The sequence below is a fragment of the Mastigoproctus giganteus genome, chromosome 6 (assembly GCF_048544385.1).
Source record: "Mastigoproctus giganteus isolate SK-2022 chromosome 6, ASM4854438v1, whole genome shotgun sequence".
Lineage (NCBI taxonomy): Eukaryota > Metazoa > Arthropoda > Arachnida > Uropygi > Thelyphonidae > Mastigoproctus > Mastigoproctus giganteus.
In genome coordinates this window covers 3871653-3894995 of record NC_143580.1, presented here as the reverse complement: position 1 = coordinate 3894995, position 23343 = coordinate 3871653, and the positions used below count along the sequence as shown (strand labels likewise).

The following is a 23343-nucleotide window of genomic DNA, read 5'->3' as shown; positions in this document are numbered from 1 at the left end:
CAAAAACTCTTCAGAAAAAAACTGAACACCCACCTGATTATATTCGATATAAAGAAGCTAGAGCGCGGTTCATCCGATTGAAACGTCAAGCTCACTATGACATGGTGCGATCACATTTAAAGAAAGGAAGCAGGATATATAATAAGAAAAGGCGTACGGATATAATGCCCGAGCACATCTTCTCAGAATGGACCCAAGCCACCTTTGGAACTCCTCTGGCAGAAAATCAAGTTGAAAGTGAAGTCAACACAGAGAAAATACGTGAAGCAATTAGCAAACTGAAGACAGAGGTCTATGCTGAACTGTCTCAAATCAGTATCGCTAGAGATGACATTAAAGCCGCTGTGAATAGCCTCAGGAATAAAGCCACAATTGGGCCTGATAAATTCCCACTCTTCATGATTAAGATCAGCAGTGTATACATCATAGATCTGCTCCTTCACATTTTCCACAAAATTTTAAGTGAAAACTACTTTCCGAAGATATGGAATACATATTTCGTTAAACCTGTTCCCAAAAATAACAATCCTAAATCCGCCAAAGACTACAGGCCTATTGCAATTGGATGTTCGTTTCAAAAAATATTTGAGAAATCCATTCTAAATACCATCAACCATCACTGCTTCGGGCATAGACCGGAGTACCTTCATTCAGTGATCCCACGAAGATCTGCTACCACCAATCTCATGGAGACTCTATTTCGAATCCAACACGCCCTTAACTTCAGACAGCAATTAGACATTGTCTTCTTAGACGTTGCATCCGCTTTCGACAGTATATCCATCTCGGCTATTACTATCATCTTGGAGGAATATTTCCATATAACTGGGCACGTATTAGCTATAATAACGAGTTCTTTGAGGAAGAGATACATCACTGCCATAAATGGAACTTCCAAAGAGACCTTCCAAGTCAACAGAGGAGTCCCACAAGGTGGTGTCCTCTCTGCTACTCTCTTCGCAACAGCACTGCATCCCTTCCTGACCCAAAATCAAAAGCAATTTGTCGTATATGCAGACGACTTGAAATATTTCGTCACCTCGAATGACCAAAACACATCTTTACAATGCAACAACGAAGCAAACTCCAAAATCGCTGAGTTGCAAGAATACCTTAATTGCATGGGGCTCCGATTAAATGAACACAAGACAGCACAAATGGTTTTCACCAATAAGGTATTAAAAAACCACATATCAATACGCGTAAATGGCAGCGTGGTCAAAAAAGTCAAGACACATATTGATCTTGGTCTGAAATGGGACGAAAATTTAAACTTCACATCCCATTTCGGACATGTAAAGAAGAAAACTTACGCAGCGCTATGGACCTCCAGACAAGAACTAGTAGGTATCAGGAACCCTGCCCTTGTTAAACAATATATTTTAAGATGCGTCATCCCCATCCCTCTCTACGCATCTCAGATTTGGTCTTCTGCTCCAGATGCTACCATCAAGGCTTTCCTGGGTTTAGAGATGCTGAGATGGTTAAACAGGATCACTACGCAGCCATTTACAATCTCAAGAACCATTTTATATGCCAACTTGGATTTAACACCTTGGTCTCACATTATTGTCACCAAGAACATCCTCACGCTTGCAAAACTACTGACCGGGAGAGTCGACTCGCCGAAAACTGACCACCTGCTGACTCGGCCCCGCATGACGCAAAGGTGGGCGAATAGAACAACATCCCCTCCAATCAGTAGAGGGCTCACACAGCTGGAAAGCCTTCGGCGATTTTTTCCTTTGAACACCATTAAGATGTTCAACGATCTTCAAGCAGACCCAGAAAGGCTTTGCGCAGAGAAGAGATACAGGACCGAAGTGTTTCAAAAGGCATTACTCCACCTATAAATGTTGAGTGATGCCGACAGAGGGAAACAAAAGAGAATGCAGGAAATGAAGAATGAACTGGTCGGGACTGTTTTTGCTCCGTACTGGTGCTCCTGTTATGTTTATATTGGACGTCTTGTCTTTCTGTGAACTCGCTGTAAATAGTGGTGTAGATGTGAACATTCTCTAATTCCTTGTAAAATTGTAAATTATGCTTGTGCTCTCTTCCTATCTGCCTGTCATGTAAAATAAGGCAATGATGTCTATAACATAATTAATTAGACAATGCATGATTTAGAAAATGTATAATTTGTATAATTTGTATAATTTATAAAGACTGATTTGTATAAATTATAAATAGATAATTATGTATATAACTTATATTTGTATATATGAATGTGCACCCCCTGGTTAATAGCTGTAAGCGGGTGTCTCTTAGGAGAAAATAAAGATAATAATATATTTGTGGGGAATATTTATTCAATAATTTCAAATGAAACACCAATAAATGATTATATAATTATTATTTTTATTTGTAGGCTTCGATCAGCCTAATTGTGTATAAGGTCTCTAAGAGACTCAATAATATTGCGGTAGCCTAGATTAGGATCAAATGAGTAAATGGCCTACTAAAGAAGCGTAGTTAATGAGTAGCCTACTAAAGAGGCTTAAAATGAATAGACCAGTCGGTGGTATATATATCCTTTAGAGTACGATAACTATGCAAACGCTGGCAACATATAATCGTACATCTGAACGACTTGTAAGGAGAGATATTTTAAATATATTTGAAAGAAAATATATTTTTCCGTGTTCTTTGGAGAATTCTTGGCGGGCTTTCAGATAATGTTAATAGCATGATTATTGACATTTTATTTCTTATGTATATTAAAAATATGGCCATTTTATTTTATGGCGATGTCGCTAGATTTTGCGACAGTATTAAAACAAAACAAAAAAAAATGAAACGATTTTTATTTTGCAAAATCAGTCAGCGGCGCGGGGCCTTGTGCGTTCGCACCCCCCTCGGGCCGGCTCTGCTTCCAGACATTTATGCAGTACTACTAAAGATGTGGCCTAACTATTGCCTAACTACAATGTGATTATCACCTACTTATCCCTGCTTGCAAAATTACTGTATATATGCATTGGACAGTTTGGCATCTCTTGCTTTGCCAGGTACATCACTAGGAGGAACCAAAATGTCAAAGGTTTGGACAGTTGGTTTACATGGTTATTAAAAAGCATCGGGGAACTGTTTGTGAATCTTGCTGGAGGGGGCGGAAATTGCAGCTTCACTGCTTCTTTAATGTTTATTCTTCTCTCTTGTGTTTTTCTCTTGATTTGTCAATTCTGCAGAAATAAATAACTTACAGACTAAATAAATAACTTACAGACTAAGCTTTATTTCATGAATGTACTGAACCATGCAAACTATCTGGGATGGTCCAATGAGGAATTCAGAGTGGGAGGTGCATCAAAGTATTCATATATATTTTGTTTTATTTTCTTATGAAACATTACATTTTATGAAACTATATCCAATTCTATTGTTTATTTGTAGATGCATATGCACCCTTGCGCCCAGATTCCGTCACTGCTGGAATCATACACGATGCAAGTGCTTTGATTTCAAATCAAAGCACTTGCATCAAAACAATCAATGCAAGTGCTTTGATTGTTTGGATTCAAGAAGGAAACACACCTCCTATCAAGCAAGCCACTCTCAAGGCGTAGTAAAACATCGACTCATCCTTCCTGTCTCATTTCAGCCTTTCAAAGCAAATCTTTTTCATCCTAATCAGCATGCACACGCCAAAACACACACACACACACACACACACACACACACACACACACACACACACACACACACACACACACACACACACACACAAACGATCGTTATTGGCAGCGTTTTCTATTTTTAGCACAAGAGTCATCGCTTTACGTCACACTTACCCGGTCCTTTTGCTCCACCCCGTACCAGACGACCAAGGCGGAAAATAACGGCTCGCTCGTACTCTTGAACAACCTGAAAGAGATGGATGAGATTGATTACTTTTCATCCGTATAACGCATGATGTGAAGATCACGGAACCTTTCTAATAGCTTACAAGAAGCACCAAATGTACCTCACGGCTTTTGCGTGTCACACAACACAACAGCTGTTGCACGAAATGCGCTATATAATTGTCGATGCGATTCCATTCGTCCATTAAGGTTTCAAGTTTAATATTGCCAGTTTAGTCGGATCGATTGAAAGACTCTTAATATTCGTCACGTTAAATACACTTTAAAAACTAACTTAACAAGGTATTGTGTAGAATGTAACACTACTGCTACAGGGCCATGCAAGGGGGAAGCGGTTGCAGTAAACGCGTTACCCAATTTAAGAGAGTCCCAAAGATGATGGACCAAAATAAAATAAAATACATGTACTTCTATATGTACTAAATGGACTCATAATAATTTGCATATAATATTGTATTTTTCGTGCATATATGCCAAAGCATATATCTAAAAAAATAAAAGAAAAAAAAAAACGAAAAAATTCTCTCTTTGTAATTCTGTAATGTGTTTTAGTTTTCTTGTTAAAAAGGCACTATAGTTTTTTGCAGAAAGTTGATATAAAGGCAGCTGTGCCTGGTATTTCTGTAATAGTGTACCTATAATAATATTAAATAACCGGTACATATAGTACTTTCGGGACCCGTTTTATGCAGTAGGGTTCATGAGGGCTCAATACATTTTTAATAAATAATTGATTTTTTATTTTATATTACGTTGATTTGCTTGTGAAAAAATGCGCTATTCTTTTTTTTTTTTTTTTTTTTTTACACACAAAGACAAATATAGACATTTATGAAATATAATCTCTTTAGTGAGGCCCAAAGAAACACACAGTTACAGGCACCAAGGGCGTGAGGGCGTCAGTGCCTGTAACTGCGTGTTTCTTTGATCTGTCTACCTGATTTTCTGATTGAAAAACCGAAGTTTCAGGTTTAATTGTTTATTTTTTGTAGTACACTAGAAGGTACACAGAGGAATAATTGTTTAATTTTTGTAGTACACTCTTAAAATGGCTTCTTTGCTTCCCTCTTAATTGTTTTCTCTCTCTCTCTCTCTCTCTCTCTCTCTCTCTCTCTCTCTCTCTCTCTCTTTTTCTGTTTAAATCGTCACCTTCTGAACGAAAAACGAATCAATGAAGATGAAGCGGCAACTTCTGTGCGCCTCTGCTATTCAGGCCATCGTTCTCAATTTCTCTCTTCTGACACTGCTAACCGATGTCTTATCACACGTTAATTGCGTGATTAGACAGCACGGTATATGCCCATCCATCTTGGTAAGAAAAAAAAAAAAAAAGATTTGGCTCGGTAACAACCGATTCATATCTCCGACCCATATCAAAAAACGCATGTAGATGTAAAACGCATTTCATCAGTTATTGAACATTATTACATATGCTATTATAAAATTTGCTAGAAATGTTTATATTTTCTTGTTATTCATTTGTTATCTTGTCCAAAATTAAGTGTTCTGCGAGCAGAAGGGAGTGATAAAATCTCCACGAGATTTTATCACTTTCTTTTTACAAAAATCAACGGTAATTATTTTATTATATCATATTTATATTTATTCCATATATCATATTTTTATATTTTATTTTTATAAAATATAAAAATAAAATATTATTTTATTTTTAAAATAATATTATTTTTATAAAAAAATTTATAAAAATAAAATATTTTTATAAAAACAGTAAGCAAACGATGGCGCTATTACAGCGACATTGTTTGCTTAGTGTGACGCATTTCTTTCATTCTGAAGTGCTTGTGAAAATGTAAGTTTTTTTTATTCTTGAATTTAATTAATTAATTTAATTTAATTTAATTAATTAGTTATATCCTTCTTCCCCATGATACTGTATTAAATTATAGATCAAGGACTTCCCATTTCACAAAATGCGAATTTTATAAACCTAAGGTGAAACAACTTCCTAGGCCTAATGCAGGTTTTATAATATTTATTATCTCAGTCACTTTTGGAAATTGTAATCGTATTCTGTAAAATTATCCTCGTAATTTAAGTTACCGTTGTTGTATGAGAAAAATACTTGCGAGACAATTCTGTTACGAATAATCCAATATATTCCGCCTTGTTTTCGAATATAAACTTCTTGTACTTGACTGATTCACAATACAACGGTATTTATACACTTGCATTGGAGTTAAATTGAATGGAAGTAAATTATCAATTCTTGATGTTCATGATTTTCAATATTCTGGTTACGATTGTGACATTATTTTTTTTTTAAATTGAAATTCAAATCACCATGGAAATATACGCGTTTACCGTGAAGGTCTGATTTGTTAGTTGAAAATACATGCGTTTTAATGATTTAAAAAAAAAATCATTAAGATAAAATGATTTAAAAAAAAACAGTTGGACCACGTTAAAATAATTGTTGCAAAGTGTAACCACCATATAAAATTAATTAAAAATACTCCTACTTATCTGTTATATGTTTGCAACAGTTCCTTTATCTAATTTTGGTGTACATCCATTTACAAATAAATGAATGACGATAAGAATAGAAAAATATTGCTCCGTGTATACTATTTATAAGTTGCGTCCATAGGTGGGGGAGGTTGACAGCCTGAGGAAATTAAGAGCTCAATACATACATGCGGAAGGAGTCACATAGGCGGTTTATTAATTTAATTTTATTTATTTTTATACCTTTTGACCGGTGCATCAAGAACGTAGGAACTTTCTTGCGCTATATAGCTGAGTTAGTCGGTCTGAGGTCAGGGTAGCATGATTTTTTTCGGATTTTTCGTCAGGAACAATTAAGAGATCAGGAACAATTAACGTTCTTTTTTTTGGTGGTAAAAAGTAAATCCCCTGTAAAAGGGTGACGTTGTTACATAGACTATGGACAATTTTATAAATATATTTTAAACACTGTATTTCTCTACGTTTTAAAAGCGGTTGGACGTTATATTTTTCTAATGGTATCTTTACTGCTGATCGATACCGTGATTTTAAAGGTTTGAGGTGTCGAAACGTCTTCAAACTATTCTGCGAAAAAGAGAAATATATTGAGGGGGGGCTGTTTGATGATCCATAATATTAAGACAATCACTGACAGAAGAAAGACGAATGGATGCAAATAAAACTGACGTGCGGTGATGACGTGTTGCCTCGTTGGGTATAAGCACTGCAGTAATCTGATGCCAGTTTGGGGAAAGCGCGTGTCAGACTTTGAAAAAAAGTCTTATCGTGGGTACACGTTTAGCAGAAGTTACGATTCCCGAAACGAAAGACATGACTGATTACTCAAAAGCATCCATATCAAAGGTTTTAATGACTGCGAAGCAAGCGGTTCTTCCATGTCTCAAAAGCGTAAATGTGGCAGAAAAACAGTACGTTTAGAGTGAAGCCATCGTACTCTAAGGAGGACTGTACGGAAAAATAGAACTTCTAGTGTGCAGCGGATAACATCCGAATTTAACCAAGCCCAAAAGTGTCCTATTTAAACCCGTACCATGAGCAGGAAATTGAAGAAATTGAGTATTGTCAGTCACTTGCCAATATTCAACAGAAAAATCCGCTTCCAGTAGTGCCGAGAACTTCAATTGACAGTGGAACAATGGAAGAAAGTCATGTGGTAAGACAAATCGCGATACACTTTGGTTTGCGCCGATGGTAGGCAGAGAAGGTGGCGAGATCCTAGAGTGATGTACCTTGCTTGCCTTGATAAGGCAACCCAAGCATCTGGAAGTGGTAACATGGTATGAGAATGTTTTGTTGGCACGGATTAAGTCGATTGACATCGGTAGAAGGTCGAATGTCTTTCACTGCATACAGCAATGTTACACTTTTTTATCCCGAAGATGATGGCCACTTGATTGATTACAATGCAACGCATCGTGTCAGAATCATCCAAGAATGGTTCGGAGGACGTGGCACGGATTTCTACCGTTTTACCTGGCTCCCAACATTAACTTGATTTCAATCCTATTGAGAATGTGTAGAATATGCTAGAAAGAGATATTCGGCAACGAAGTCCAGTTGTAGTAAGGTAGAAATCCGTGTAAAAAAAGAAAAGGTAGCATCAGCGACTAAAGCCATATTGCTCCGTGTATACTGTCTTTAAATTGTGTGAGTTCTGTGGTCGATTATCTGTTTGCTGGACGAAAAACCCGAGTTTGCGGTAAGAAAAAAACCAAAAAAAAAAAAAAAAAACCATGCTACTCACGCCTGAGACGACTAACCCAGCCACATTGTGAGAAAGGCCCATAAAAATTCCTCCCGTCATTGACGGGACTCGAACTGAAATATTTTCCACCAGGCGTTGAGAGGACGGCGATTCTACCCACGAGGGCCAGCGAAGTCCTCTTACTTCAACTTTGTAGCAGTTGCACGATATTTTGCTGAAAGAATGGTTACAATTAGACCAAAACATCTTATAGAAACTACACTGTGAATAGCGTGGTTTCTATAAGATGAATAGCAGCACACTTGCTGCTATTCAAAACAAAGGTGGTCCTATTCGATACTCAATGGAGGTTCGCGTGTTTTGGCCATTAATAATGACATTAATAATACGCGTGTGCATTATTAATGTCTTTACAGAATAGCTGGGTCCTCGTGGGTATCAGCACAGTTGGTATGGTAGGATCACCGTCCTCCCCGCACAGGGTGGAAAAGACCTGAGTTGGAGTGCCGTCAAGGACAGGAGGAATTGTTATGAGCCTTTTTCACAACGTGGCTGAGTTAGTCGGCCTAGGGCGAGGGTAAGGTGTTTTTTCCTTCCCGGAAACTCGGATTTTTCATCCAGCAAAGCAGAAAATCGACCTTAGAACACAATTTACAGAAAGTGTACACGAAGCAATATGACGCTATTAAAACCGTACTACAGAATAGCTGCGTTACCAACCGATATATTTTCGTATAAAGAAGTCCAATTAAATTGTAAAAGGCGGCATTTATTTTGGACCAATCTGCTTTATAATAATTTTTGGTGATCCGACTTAAGTGCATTAGAAATTAGGAGTTACATTGATGTCAGTTTCAACACTAGAAACTACTAAATCGAGTAAATAGTTGTCTCCAGTGGCTTGCTGGCTTTATTCCTCATGAAGTCAACAGTACATCTTATGAGACTTCACCATCGATTTCTTTGTCAATACGTATTCGGGACATTAAAGCCGCTTCATATTATGATGTGGTCAGTTTCGTGTGGTATCAGAGGTAATCAGTTATCCAGAATGGGAGGATCTGCTATGTAATTAATTCTCAGGTGATTAGGAGGAAGCTATTATGCTTCTTTTTTTTTTTTTTTTATATTGGTATCTTGGAGTACTAATCGATCCCGTGGTTTTTCTTCGAAACTGCAATTAATAGTAAGGCGATGTTATTATCTACATCTTGAATAACATCGAAACAGGTAGAGAGGAGCGGATTATACTAATATAAAAAGGTACCAAATGTGTTGCTTTATTTCAGTGCATTCGCCCTCTAAAATATTTAAGATACCATGATTTATTACATGTAAATTTTTTGCCAACTCGGTCCTTTCGCGAAACAGTAGTAAGAGGTGAATAATTAGTCGTCGGTGAAGGCAATAAATCATAAAAAATTAATACCAAATTATTAATTCGAATATATAACTCTTCGAGTAAGTTTCCGCAATTGCGTAGATATCAATTAATCTTTTTATTTATTTTTGATGTTTAGAGGAAGGAGTGGGCAGTTCATAGGCCTGTTTCTTAAAGATTCATTAAAGTGGCTAATTAAAATATGCAGATTTTTACCACGAATAAAGGAAATCTCGAGAGATTTCCTGTATTCCTAGTAAAAGTCTGCGGTCCATTCGAGCTTGAGGTGTCTGCGGTCTCCTCCTCAAGCTTCAACAGGATTTTCACGTCTGAAAAATGTTCAACCTGGAAACAGTACACCGCTACGCCCATACCAAAGAACTATGATCAAAACTCCTGTAAAGAATATAGAATAATCTCTATAGGCCACTTTCACTGCCTTCCGATTACGGACTAGGCTTATTTCTCTCCACTATATTTCTTCCATCACCAACCATATGACCTACTACTCGACTGTTCTCTTCTATCATGAAACTCAGGGCCGGCCCGAACAAAAGCGGGGCCCGGTGCAAAGTTGACTTGCGGAGCATTGATATAAATTCGTACAACAAAATAATTTATTGCATTTTGATATTTATTACATTGCACAAATTGGTTTAGTAAAGATTACATGAAAATGATAAATAATTAAATTATTTTAATAAACTTAACATTTCAATCACAAAAAAACTTTAATAAATCAAATAAGAAAAATAATTCATATACTTATAAAATACAATTTTGTATGCGACTTAATCGAATAAGGTCACAATATGTGATTTTTGTTTCGTTTTCTTACATGTTTTATAGCAAATTCGTTGATAATATCCTCATAATTTAGTTTTTTGGCTATTTCGGATTCCATAGATAAAATGGCTAAGGAGGTAAATCGTTCTTGACTAATGCTAGATCTCAAGTAATTTTTTATTATTTTCAATCTTGAGAAAGATCTTTCTGCAGATGCGGCGGTAATTGGTAAGGTTAATATAATTTTCAGAACAGTATCAAAATTTGGATACAATTCAAATAAATTTTTTTTCAGTAAATATTGTAATATTTGTAATATTGTGATCCTGGAAGGCAAAACTCCACGACAAATTTTGATTTCATTAAATAAATCAATGCAATCAATATCGTCTTGCAAGGTAGCATTTAAGTCTTTGCAACATTTAAGAAGATCGTTTTCAGTCAGTTTCTGAATATTATCCGAATTATATAAAAAACCATATGATGTCTCATGTTCGTGATAAATTTCGAATCTTTTCTTAAAAGAAAAGATTCGAAATTTATCACGAATAGGCTGATCGGTTCCTTCATAACAAAATTGCTTGTTTTTCGTCCAGTTCTTTGATTCTTAAATTCAGATATCACTTGTAATTCTTCAGCTATTTCCTTTGCAGTTATTAAAGAAGATTTGAATCCCGATTCACGATACTGTTAAAAAAAAAATGTGAATTTGCAGTACCGATATCTATATTTGAATTTTGAAATATCTTGCTCACAATATTTACTTCATTCAGTAAGTTTGGAATGACCAAACTTAATAAAAGTTTGGAATGACCAAACTTTTATTAAGTTTGGTCATTCCAAATGACCAAACTTAATAAAAATTCAAATGAAGTAAGTTTATTTTCGATTGATTGGATTTCGTTTTCATGTCACTGGTATGTTCATAAAGGTATTTCAAAGCTAGAGAAAATTGTGGTACTTGGTATCTCACACATTTCACACTTTCGAGGCGACATTCCCACCTCGTTTCTGAAAGTGGTTTTGGAGTAAGATGTTTCACACGCTCTTTTAATATATCCCAGCGTATCACAGAACTTGCAAAAATATTATATATGCTTTGTAAAGTCCCAAAAAATGATTTTGCAAGAGAAGATAATTTTGAAATGTCTCCAAGAACTATATTCAAATTATGACTTCAGCAGGGCATATACTGTGCTTTGGAATTCTTTTGCAGCATAAGTGCTTTGGTCAAACCAGTATTATTAACTTAAAATTTTCTCAGAAGAAAATTTAAGTCGACTTTTTGAATAATTTCGAATTCACTCGACCTCTCGAAGGTAGAAAGCGAAAAAGGGCCGAGAAAACCTAGTCGGTGGTATATATATAGCCTTTAGAGTACGATAACTGTGCAAACGCTGGCAACATATAATCGTACGTCTGAGCGACTTGTAAGGAGGGATATTTTAAATATATTTGAAAGAAAATATATTTTTCCGTGTTCTTTGGAGAATTCTTGGCGGGCTTTTAGATAATGTTAATAACATGATTATTGACATTTTATTTCTTATGTATATTAAAAATATGGCCACTTTATGGCGATGTCGCTAGATTTTGCGACAGTATTAAAACAAAAAAAAAAATGAAACCATTTTTATTTTGCAAAATCAGTCAGCGGCGCGGGGCCTTCAGAAACGCGGGGCCTTGTGCGCTCGCACCGTTCGCACCCCCCCCCTCGGGCCGGCTCTGATGAAACTTATTTAACCTTTCTTAATTTACTGGCTGCACTTAAACTTATCTAACCCTTCACAACTTACTACTCCATCTTTAATTCCCTTGAGGGCCTCAACCCTGTTCTTTAAGCTCTCATAAAGGCCCGTAACAACGGCCAAAGTTGCTGATGAACCTACAACCAAGAAAGCTTCAGTTACTCCATAGCATACTGCCGTGTTGGGGTGAAGTTGTACTCTTCAAATTGAGCAAATAAATAAAAAGAAGTGGGCCAGATTTCCTTATTATAATATTTTGTATACAGTACTTCTAAAATAGACCAAAAAAAATCTTCCTTAAAGTACACTCGGCAAATAATTAGAAACATTTTGGGAATGGAATAAACAGATAATTAAACGTATGCTATGGAAATTTATGGAATCAGACTGTTAGATAAGAAGAGAACAGATGGACTAAGAAAATAACAGAATGTTACCCAAGAGGAGCTAAAAGAAAACCTGGTAGACAACAACAGAAATGGACAGATGAAATTCACGAGTTCGTGGGTAGTAAATGGATGATCATCGCACAAAACAGAAGGAACTGGAAAGTTCTTGGAGAGGCCTTCATCCTGCAATGGATTGAAGATGGCTGATGATGATGATGATGATCGCAAGTTCCTTGGTGTCAAACAGTTACTGTATGCTTCCTGAGGTTTCTTAGTCAATCCGGTAATGGGGGAGACGGTCTTTCCGATTTTCAGAAAGGTATTATTGTTGGAGCACGTTTAGCAGGAACGACAATTTAGAAAACAAAGAAAAATCACTGGTGTGTCGACTGTCTGCTGTTCACCATCTTCTAATCTGGAAACTAATATGGAATTAAAGTTATCGCCAAAAAAACTTTTGGCGGTAACTTTAAGTCCATGTCCCCATTCTGGTTGTTCATATTGCGGAATAGGAACATTGCTGTTCCTATTCTGATTCTCGTGGTTAACTCTTAGACGATTTAATTCTCCATCATCAGTTAAATATCTTTAACTTGCTAATATGCCGTTCACATTCCAAATATTACAAGGGTCATCTAACGTTGGTGTTTCTTTTTCTCCCTAATTCTCTTTATCCATTTATCACTTCCTGGGACGTTATTGATGACAAAACTAGTTCTGATCTCCGTATTATTGCTTTGCTTTTTGGCAATCCAAACGTTTCTGTACCTCCATCTTCGAAATCGCTTTCTCTTTATTTGAACAATCTGGACTGGAACAAATTTTCTAGACTTCTTACAACTAATTTAGTTACTACCACTCAATCTTTTGATAAATTATCTGCTACTGAATTGGCATCTGCCGTTCAGACTGCTCTAATTAAAACTAACTCCACTTCTAAATTAAAAATACTTCGCTCCAAAATCAATTACTGTTCGTGATCTAAAAGAGGATTATGTAAAGGCTAGAAGTAAAATATCATATCATATGATATTTTTTCATATCATGGAAAAAAATTAGTTTCAAATTCAAGTAACGGGGACCCTAGGGGTGTAATTTATAAAATTGCGAGGAACAGGTTGATCTCTCCTGTTATTTATAACACTAATCTCAAACCAATGATATGGAATCTGCTGCATGACATAATACAGTAAACAGTATTCTGGACTCTTTTACCTTCTAATGATCAATCTGCGGGTGATCCAGACCACCTTATGATCAGACAGCTTATTGCCCAATATTCTCCTAAATTGTCTTTAGATCCGTTCTCAATTAATGAGGTCAAAGCTGCAGTTCGAAAAATCAAACCCAATAAATGTCCAGGTTCCGATGCTACAGAAGGAGAATTTATAGTTCGACTTTTCTCTTTAAGTCCAACCATTTTAGTTTATATAACAAATGTTTCAGTCAGGAACCTTTTTCAATATTTTTGAAATATGATCTACTAAAGATTTTACAAAAAACTTGGCAAGCCTCCTTCCTTTCGTGCTTAGAAACGAGTGCCCTCTTCTCTGGTGGAGCCGGGCCTAGGTCCACTGTACTGTCTGTGGTGACCGCACAAAATTCCCGCACCCCCTGGTAGAAGTGCTAGACCAGAGGGCGCCAGCAATCTCACCCCCAAGCCTGGGAGCCAGCAAAAAATAATAAACTAAATAAATAAATAAAAAAAAAAAAAAAAAAAAATAGGAATAGGATGGGGGGAGAGAGAGAAAAAAAAATCTATATAGTAAACAGCTATTAGTTTACAAATATCCAGGCTGATAACTGTCTTCTTTTTTGAAATAAAAGAAATAGCAAACCTTTGAAAAGCAACAAACTTATTATAATGTGACAAGTAGTTATTTTCATTTCCATATCTAAAATCACTGATTACATTCTTTAATTGAGCTCTGTAATTCTCATACAACAAACAATCATACAATACATGCACCAAGTTTCTTCAACACCACATACACAGTAAGGGTTTCACTTTAATCCAAAATAATATAATTTACTATTCAAAGAACCATGCCCTGTTAACAAAAAAGAAGTCTCCATGCTAGGAAAAAACCACTTGTTCAGTTTAAAACATGAAAAAGAAACATTTGGAATAATGGTGACCGCACCAGTAATCCTATCCGTCCATCTGGCTTGCCAGATTTCCATTAACTTCGCATATATTCTTTTTTTCTTTTCAACCTTAGGGAATGTTAAGGCACACACAATCCTTAAGCACGATGTGACTGAATCGTTGGATTTTGAAGTTGAAGGGCAAGAGTGGAATCGTCGTCACGGGCGTCCGCAGAGGGGGGGGGAAACAGGGCACTTGCCCCTCCCTGGGATCGAGTAAAAAATTCCACAAATTATAATCGTAAAATTGATTGAGATATGTAACCTTACACCCTCGACTATGGGACGCTTTGTCTGCCTTAAAATTTTATTACGGGTTGGCCGGTTTCGGCCCTCGGCGGGGTAACCATAGAACACGTGTTTCATCTGTTGCAGCAATAAAACACGTGTTCCTGTTTTTGGTTCATCGACCGATATTCCCCAAACATTACCAGAAGTTTTGGAACATTGCGTCTATTTCCCTTCTATTAATTCGGCAATAGCTATTGGTATGACATTACCTGTTAAGACCTGTACCATTGAAAGAAGTTTCAGCACCTTCAGCCGTGTGAAAACATGGTTAAGTTGTTCACTATCTCAGAAATTCGCTTATCAGGTTTATGTATGATTAGTGTGCACAGGAAGAAACTAGAAGAGGTAAAGAAGAAATTTATTGAAAATGTCATCAATAGGTTTGCAAGCGATAGACGGGGAATTCAATTCTTATACGATACGTGATTATTGAAATTATTATTATCTATATATATATGCAGTATATATATTAATTCTTGTTTCCTTTATATTTTAAATTTATATGCATTATGTATGTGTTTTTGTATTGATGCAATACTGTATTCTATAATCTACTTGTTTAATTAAATAATTGTTTAAAAAAATAAATAATTAAATAAAATTTTATTGATGTAATTAATTGTCTCCAAGCTTTGTCCCCCCCCCCCTGGAAAATTTTCTGTGGACGCCCATGATCGCCGTCGATGGATAATTGGCCCTCTTTAATATTTGCGAACCGCTGACAAGTCTTTGAATGATATTAGTATCTTCTCTGAAAGCTCTTTTAACATTTCGTGGGTTCTGTTGCCCACTGGACAACAGAATCAACACGTGCTAATTCTTTTGCAGTATCTGCAGTAAGTCTGAAGACTTACTCAGGATAAACGGGTAATTCCATGGTTTTTTTTTCCAGGATATTTTTAAAAATAATATTCTAACGCTGATGTCTTATTCTCTTAGTACTCGAATGTAGTGATAAGGCAATACGTAGCATTTTTTGTTGTTATTTATTGTGTTAAAACTCCCATCAATCATTTATTGATAATTGTGGTTTTGTTATTTTCATGGTGGTTTACTAATTGACGGATTTGGTTGATAGTGAAATTCTTGGTGTAAGCAACGAACACTTGAACTGGAAATTTGAATTATATTTATTACATACCTTGATGCAGAAAAAAAGGGAGAAAGGACTTGTCACTATGATCACTAAGAAGGACACTGCTGTTAGGATGAAAGCGCAGACACCCGGACCTTCATTCGGACTGGCTAAAAGAAAGAAAAGTGATAACTGTTAGTCTCCACAAGGTTCTAGTCAATTATGTGTAAGATAGATGTAACTTATATCATGCTCAGATAAAATGATTTTGTTTAAAATCATTAAAACGACTGAATCCAGATAAATACAGTTTACAGATTTTATAGTAATTGATCTGGTTTAAATTCAGTTCGGACTCTCCAGATGTGAATCAAATCCGTAATGTGTGCATTTTTTTTTTTTTTTTTTTTTACTTCTTCAAATGACACGGAGCACCATGGATGGATTTAGAAGCTCTGTTCACATTTGTCATTTTCTCACCAAAAGGCGTTTCCACTCCCCACCTCCTTCTCTGACGGCCTTGTGGATTTATTGTCTCAAGAACGACCTTTGTTTCGCATATCAGTTAAAAAAAAAAATACTAGTTTGATAAATCTTTGATGCCTTGCATTTAAAACCTCTGCGATAAGTATGTGGATGGAGTTGTTGCGCACTCTTTGTTCTAATTTTCATTTTGCACGCAATAGCTGCTGCCTTAGCAATTTGTTGCCATTGGAGAACGCTGGTGGCATTCTGCTATGTACAAGAGAAAAGGTCACAAATATTGCAATCAAAACTCACGCACTCTCTAGCAGCAGGTTGAACGCTATCGAATTCCTCACAGTACTCCATTCCGGACAGGTTCAAGCAAATTGTTTTCTTCAGTCAGAAGGCTTCGATATATAAATGCGTTGTCCAAGGCAGGAGTCAACTGGGAGCAACTGTTACAGAACTCCAAAAACTTAAGAGCCAACCCAAGAAATAAAATAATGAGGAAAATATTTCTTCTGTTGTTTTATCCCCTGTTGTTTTTGAGTGGGGGACCTCCGGGGGGAAAATATACTGAGGTGGACAAAATAGTGGAAACACCTGTATTAAGAGTTACAGGTATGCACTAATTATTGTTAGGCCACTCTTTTAAAACAGCTCATATTCTACGTGGAATACATTCAAATAAATCTTGAACTGTGTTAAGAGGAATATTGGACCATTCTTCATGGAGGAACGTATCATGCTCCTTGAGTGATAAAGGTGGAGGAAAATCTGCTTCTAACTCTTCTCCACAGTAGCTCATAACGTTTAAGTCTAACGATTTTGCAGGCCACGGGATATTCTTAGCCTCATTTCCATGCCCCCCAAACCAAGATTGGACACATCTGGCTGTGTGTATTGGAGAATTATCATATTTAAACAAGGCATCTTTTGTGGGAAACAATGTTTTCACCATGGGATAAAACTGGTCAGTCAGAATATCAAGGTAATCAGTGGTAGTAATTTGCCCGTTCAGGGGGGGTGATGATACGACCTAAAGAATACCAAGATACGGCTGCTCGAAGTATTGTTGATCCTCTTCTATGTTTGATAATTGGCCCGAGACAGTCAGGATGATACGCTTCCTTTGGCATTCTCCAAACATAAACTTTCCCTTATGACGCGAGGAACTTTAATGGCTTTTTTCACTCAGTGGCTGAGTCGGTCTCAGGCGTAGATAGCAAGGTTTTTTCCCCCGGAAGCCGGGGTTTTTCGTTCAGCAAAACAGGCAAATAAACGAGTGAGCGCACGCAATTTACAGACACAATATACATGGGTAGATGAAAAACTTTCCGGGTGATCGTAATAAATAATAATATTTTTTACAAATCAGCAGTTTTAGTCATCGATGCGCCTGCTGAACTTGCACTAAAAAATTGATCTCTTTGGTATTTACCCAGGTCAGTCATTTTCTTCATGTACCTTTTTATATCACCTCTAATTAAACATCGCTGCATGTTCATAAATACATCAACAGCCATTAAAAAGATTACTACTTTCATATCAAGTGGTTCCGTTATTTTATCCATCTCGTGTACAAGTTTTTTCTTTTTATGAAACTCCCAAACACGGAAGGTATCATTCTTTTAAGCTTCAGCCTTTTCAGTCTGTTTATGGTTAATAAAAAATAGATCAAGCAATTTACATCCAGAAGCTGCATGCCATTGAATACAAATTCTGAGATGGTTAACAGGATAGTATGATTAGTATCTGCAACCACTACCATCACTAGATCTACACGTAATTCTAATTGCTACCTGCAACTGTGGGATTTTTGCCTAATGGTACCATACTGGCAAAACTTATAGAAAAGGAAATGGATGCGTCAGGCATCACGTGTAATTTTGTTGTCCTCGGTATTCTGAAACCCGCTGAGTTGTCTTAAATTTGTGGGGAAAAAAAAAAATTTTAAACAATTCATTTTTTCCCTTGAATGCCGTGAACATTGACTAGAAAATATACGCGGAATTCAAGCGATATAGGAACGAGATTCAGGAGGACACCTACGCATCCACACCATTGCAGATATAAGCTAAAATACCCAACAATTCTCTTTATCAACAAACAAACTGAAGCCGATTTAAAATTGAACAATTTGGTAATTAGAAAAGACGTCGAGGTAGCTGTGTCCATGAGAGGTCAGATAGGTAGAAAAAGTTCCATGTAGCTTGTGGATGACGAATAACAGAGATGCACTGTACTGTTAAAATCCTCTTGATGACTCGACTGGTTTCGAAAACTAAATTGGAACTTACGCTAAAGAAAATTACATCCTGTATTTTATTCTTTTTATTTTAATTTCTCGGTATTGTTAGTCTGATTTCCAGCGCACCTAAATCGTTCCATTCTTTCTGGTGATTGTCTTGCAGGCGATTAATAGAGAGAGAACTCATTAACCTGACTGAATAGTTTCTTGCGATGAGTCTAGCATAATGAGGAGAATTAATACGGATTAATTACCAGATTGACGAATGTCTCTGCCAGTGTCTCCCGGGCCATGTTCGAGTGCAATTAAGAAAACAAAGAATTACGCAAGACATTAAAGGTTCTGCCTTTAAAGTCTTGCGTAATTAAGCAATTAGCCTTTTCTAATCATTTGCATAAGCACAGCCCGAACAAACTTCGTATTCTATTCCTCTTTCCTTTGCAGAACTCTGTCCGAAACATGCCACGTGTTCGACATATTCCTGCAACTTCGTTGCTTTCTTGGAATCCATTCGGAAACCATGGCAACCACATGGCATGCAACACCTGAGAGTTGCTCTGTCGTTAATTAGTATCCCGGATTGCCTTGCACAGAGTAAAGCTGATAAATGAGTTAGGTAATTTCGACCCATGAGGGTGCAGAAGGCGGAAAGGAAATAGTCATTGATACCAAATAAGCAGGTGTTCTTGTTTATCCTACAGGTGAAATAATACTGCTATTAGCCATACAGTGCAAGGAAGAAACAGGCTAAGTAGATGAGAAGCTAGACAAATGATGCGCGGAGCAATATGGCCTTAGTCTCTGATGCTCCTAAAACACTAAAACAACAACAACTTATGCGCTTCTCTCTTCACACAGGTGAAGAGGGAAGCGCATAAATTATTAATAATTATGTTAATAATAAATTATAATAGTAAATATTAATAAATTGTTAATAATTATTAATAATTGTTAATAATTTATACGCATAATTGCGCATAAATTTGACCTTTGAATTTCTTCAAACTGTCAACCTCAACTGCTTGCAGAGGCAACTTGTTCCAGTAATCAACAACTCTCTGTCTAAAAGAACTTACAATCCAGTCTAAACGCCCCTCCCCCTGTAATTTAAATATACGGCCCTATTTCTGGAATCCTTTATAATAGCGAAAATTCTGTCTTCATTAATTTTACTAATCTCTCTCAAGCAGGCTCTGTAGTATCCACATAATCAAAGTCTTTCCTCTTACGGTCGCCCTTTTCCCAATTTCACCATGCCAGTTGCCTGTCTTTGGACCTTTTCAAGAAGCTCAATGTAATTTTTTAGATGACAATCTCCAAAATTGGACACAGTATTCAAAGTGCTGGCTCGTGATTTTCTTATACAGTGCGATAAATCATCTACAAGACATCAGTGGGTTTACATGGTCGCCAGTTTACACTCATCAGAGATCTTAATATCTGCCCCTATCATAACTTCCAGATCCTTCTTCTCTGCTGTTTTTAATTCCATCCAACCAGGTTTATAACTTATTTTGGGATTACCATTCTCCAACGGAAATACCTTTCATTTTGCTGCATTAACTATTAGCCTGAAAGTGCTTTATGGGGTTTGTATCCTGTAATTTTTTGTCTACCATATACTTTTTTTGGTTTATACCCAAGAAATTGAAGTATCCTAAGATGTCCCTGGATATAGCTCATTCGAACTGGCAAGATTTTTACCAGGCATCCTCAGCAGAATGTGTAAAGTTTAAAGTGTGTTTAGGGTCAAACGGCACCAGGGGTTTCCCACATCTCCGCGTAGTTTACATTGTGGTCGAGTTCGCTGTAAAGGCCAAAGATTTAAAAGTATATGGATCTTGTAGTGTGTGATGTCGTGTACCGTTGTTCTTCTGGCCTTTTTAGCTACCAAACCCCTGCTGAGGCCCGGTGTTGCCCACACTTCGCCCCGTGGAGGCAGACCAGGTACCCAGTAGTTGTAGTTTACTCTGGCAGGTCCTGCCACCTAGTTTCCTGAGATTTCAGTGGCTAGGACCTTAAAAAAAAAAAAAAAAAATCTACGTTTGCGTGGGTTGAACGCTGGATTGAAAAGAAGAAATGGGGTCAATAGAGGAGACGACCCCATTATAAGTCAGTGGGGCGCGCCCATGCCCCACCAGGAGGAAATCTGGGTTGGCAAAGAGGGGAGGAGGCAGGAGGGACTTCCTCCTCCCCTACCGCCGAGGGAGAGGGAAAGAAAGATGAGCCCAGCAAGAGTGCCGGCACCGATTGCCATTATGGCTGGCATATGCAGAAAGCTCTGCAGTCTCATTGGGCTGGTTGGAATTCAGATGAGTAGAAAGTCACTCATGAGGCTGCGTCTCGTCCGGGGGAGGTCCACGTATCGGGTGTGCACCTTTGGTGGGTCAGGTCCGGTTCGTGTGATCCTCTTGTCATGTTGGGTTTTTTTTTTTTTTTTTTTTTTGTACTCTGAGGCAGTTAGTTGTTGGTTTGTATTGTTTGCTGTCATTGGCACTTGGTGACTCTGAATTCTCAAGGCTGGTGAAGGTGGGGTTGTGACTTTCAGACGCAGTTCGGCCAAAGTTCTCACTGGTAGGTTATTCATTTCATGGTTGTTGCTGTTGTGGTGGTGGATGCGGGAGAGTCCATCTTCTTGTGAAGAGGTCTTGTACATATTGAGTGAAGGCACTATAGATATCTCTTTCGGTTAGTATCAGATATTCCTATTCTCGTAGAATTATTTGGGTGGTGGTTATAAATCGTTATACGGTATACCGTAAAGCGGCATACGTTATGGCAGGTAGGAAAACGGTGTTATAGAATAGCTTGATGGCTCTCCTCCGCAGGCCCCAGTCCTTGCGGGAGACCCTCATGAACAGAGCCGAGTATCTTCTGATCTTTTTCTGTATGTAGGTCAGATGAGGGGTGAATGAGAGGTTATCGTCTAGGACAACCCCGAGGTGTTTAGCCCCTTTGTGAGCTTAATTGTTGTGCCTTGGATGTGGATTTGGGGTGGTCTCCTGATGTCAGGATACCTTTTAGCAGTACTGAGTTGGTCTTGGTTGAAGATATGCGGTGATTGTTTTCATCTCGCAGTACCAGGGTCAGGTCGTCCGCGTATGCGTGAGTTGCCGCACGGTCTAGATTTAGGAAGTCGAGAACCATGTTCCAGAGGAGCGGACCCAAGACTGAGCCCTGTGGGCAACCTCTGAAGACCTGTCTGGAAATGGAACGGTATGGAGTTTCTACGACAATCAATCTGTTGCCAAAATATTTTTTGATGCATTGGTATAGGCTGGCCCTCAGCAGAAGATATTGATTGGTTTCTTCATCTGTCTGTAGGTCTCGAAATTATGTCAATAACTCCGGGTGAATCAGTCCTACCAGTTAGGCGTTTCCCCAACGTCAGCACCTTGCCAGAATAATTTTGCCTGCAAAGGGTCATTTCAAAATTTGTTTGTAATATTGGAGATGAAAACGGTTTCCCTCTCACCTGATTTACCCATCTCAGAATCTATTACTCTTGGAGTACTAGATTTAAAGCAAGTAAATTCTCTGATAACAAGATGGGACGAAAGACGAGATCTTACACGCATGGAGGGGAATTGGGGTTTGACAATGTCTTCTGTATTGTGCGATAATTCGATGACTGCATATGCCATTGTTTCTTACCATATAGTCCACAAGACACCTTACATTTTCTTCATCCTTTCAAAGTGGTCCTTCAAGACGTTACAGATTGAAAATGCAACTCCAGCAGCCATCTAAATTTTTAATATTAATTAGTTCGCTATTGATTTGTTAATGTAGGTGCAACAAAATTAATTTGGTCTGGGTCAAGAGGCTGGGAAAATAGCGTCCCTTGTGACTGAATATTTTTCTCTGATGCGGTGGATTTTATATTCGTCACACAGAAATGAATATTGTTTTTCCAGGAAAATCAATTTTCTCCCGAGGAAGTGGAGGACATTCCTAAAATGGAGTAGTCCCCTAAGAGTTTTAAATAGCACATTTTGGCTTTTTGAGCATTAATTTAGACAGCGCACCCCAGAACTGCAGCATTATGTAGCATGGTTCCTCGGCTGCTTCCACCCCCCTCCCCCGGGAGCACTATGGCCATAGATGCCGATGCTCCTAATAAGTCCCCAAAGAAACAGCTTCCTCCCCCAATACCAGAATTGCTGTACGAATCCTGGATTTCTTGAAATAATAAGGAAAAGAAACGTTGTCATGGTTGCGGGAAATTGTTTTCACCACCTTTGCTTGACGTATTCGTTTATCCTCTCCGGATTATTTTAAAACGAGCCATTGTTTACACAAGTTTTTGCATCGAGGCAAAGCGCGAGGAGAATTTCCAATAAAGTGGCATCGAAATTCGTTGGCGTACGTGAAGAGCACTTGTGCTACCCCTGAGAGCCGACATAAAGATTTCAAAACAATTCCAATTCGATTGCTTCGTACAATTGATCTCTCGTTGCTCTTAATAACACCCCAACCCTTTAACCAGTGCTCGAGGAACAAGAAATTTCAGTAAAAAAAAATAATAATAATAAATAAATAAATTGCAGCGAGCGTTAAGTGGCAGACAACGTGCTTGTTGTATATGACTAAAGCCACTTGAAGGGGTGTGGGGGGTATGTTTATTCACGCGGAAACTATTTCCGGATCATATTCTATATGGTCATCTGCTTGAGAAACTCGTGTAACTCTTGTTACTGTTTCAGAATTTCATTCTGGGGGGAAAAAAATTTTTTTTTGGAAAAATAAGC

The 23343-nt window shown here is 37.6% G+C and overlaps 1 protein-coding gene across 4 annotated transcripts in view; it reads right to left on the bottom strand.

The window, feature by feature from the left end:
• The window catches only part of LOC150083828 (stomatin-like), a 206827-nt gene that overhangs the window by 33649 nt on the left and 149835 nt on the right, over window positions 1-23343 (bottom strand). For all 4 annotated transcript variants that reach the window (XM_090375796.1, XM_090375799.1, XM_090375798.1 and 1 more), the window contains 2 exons: window positions 15943-16046; window positions 3795-3867 (listed from right to left, as the gene is read on the bottom strand). In XM_090375796.1, coding sequence (XP_090231922.1) covers window positions 3795-3867; window positions 15943-16046 — 177 coding nt within the window. The remainder of the gene's footprint in view (window positions 1-3794; window positions 3868-15942; window positions 16047-23343) is intronic.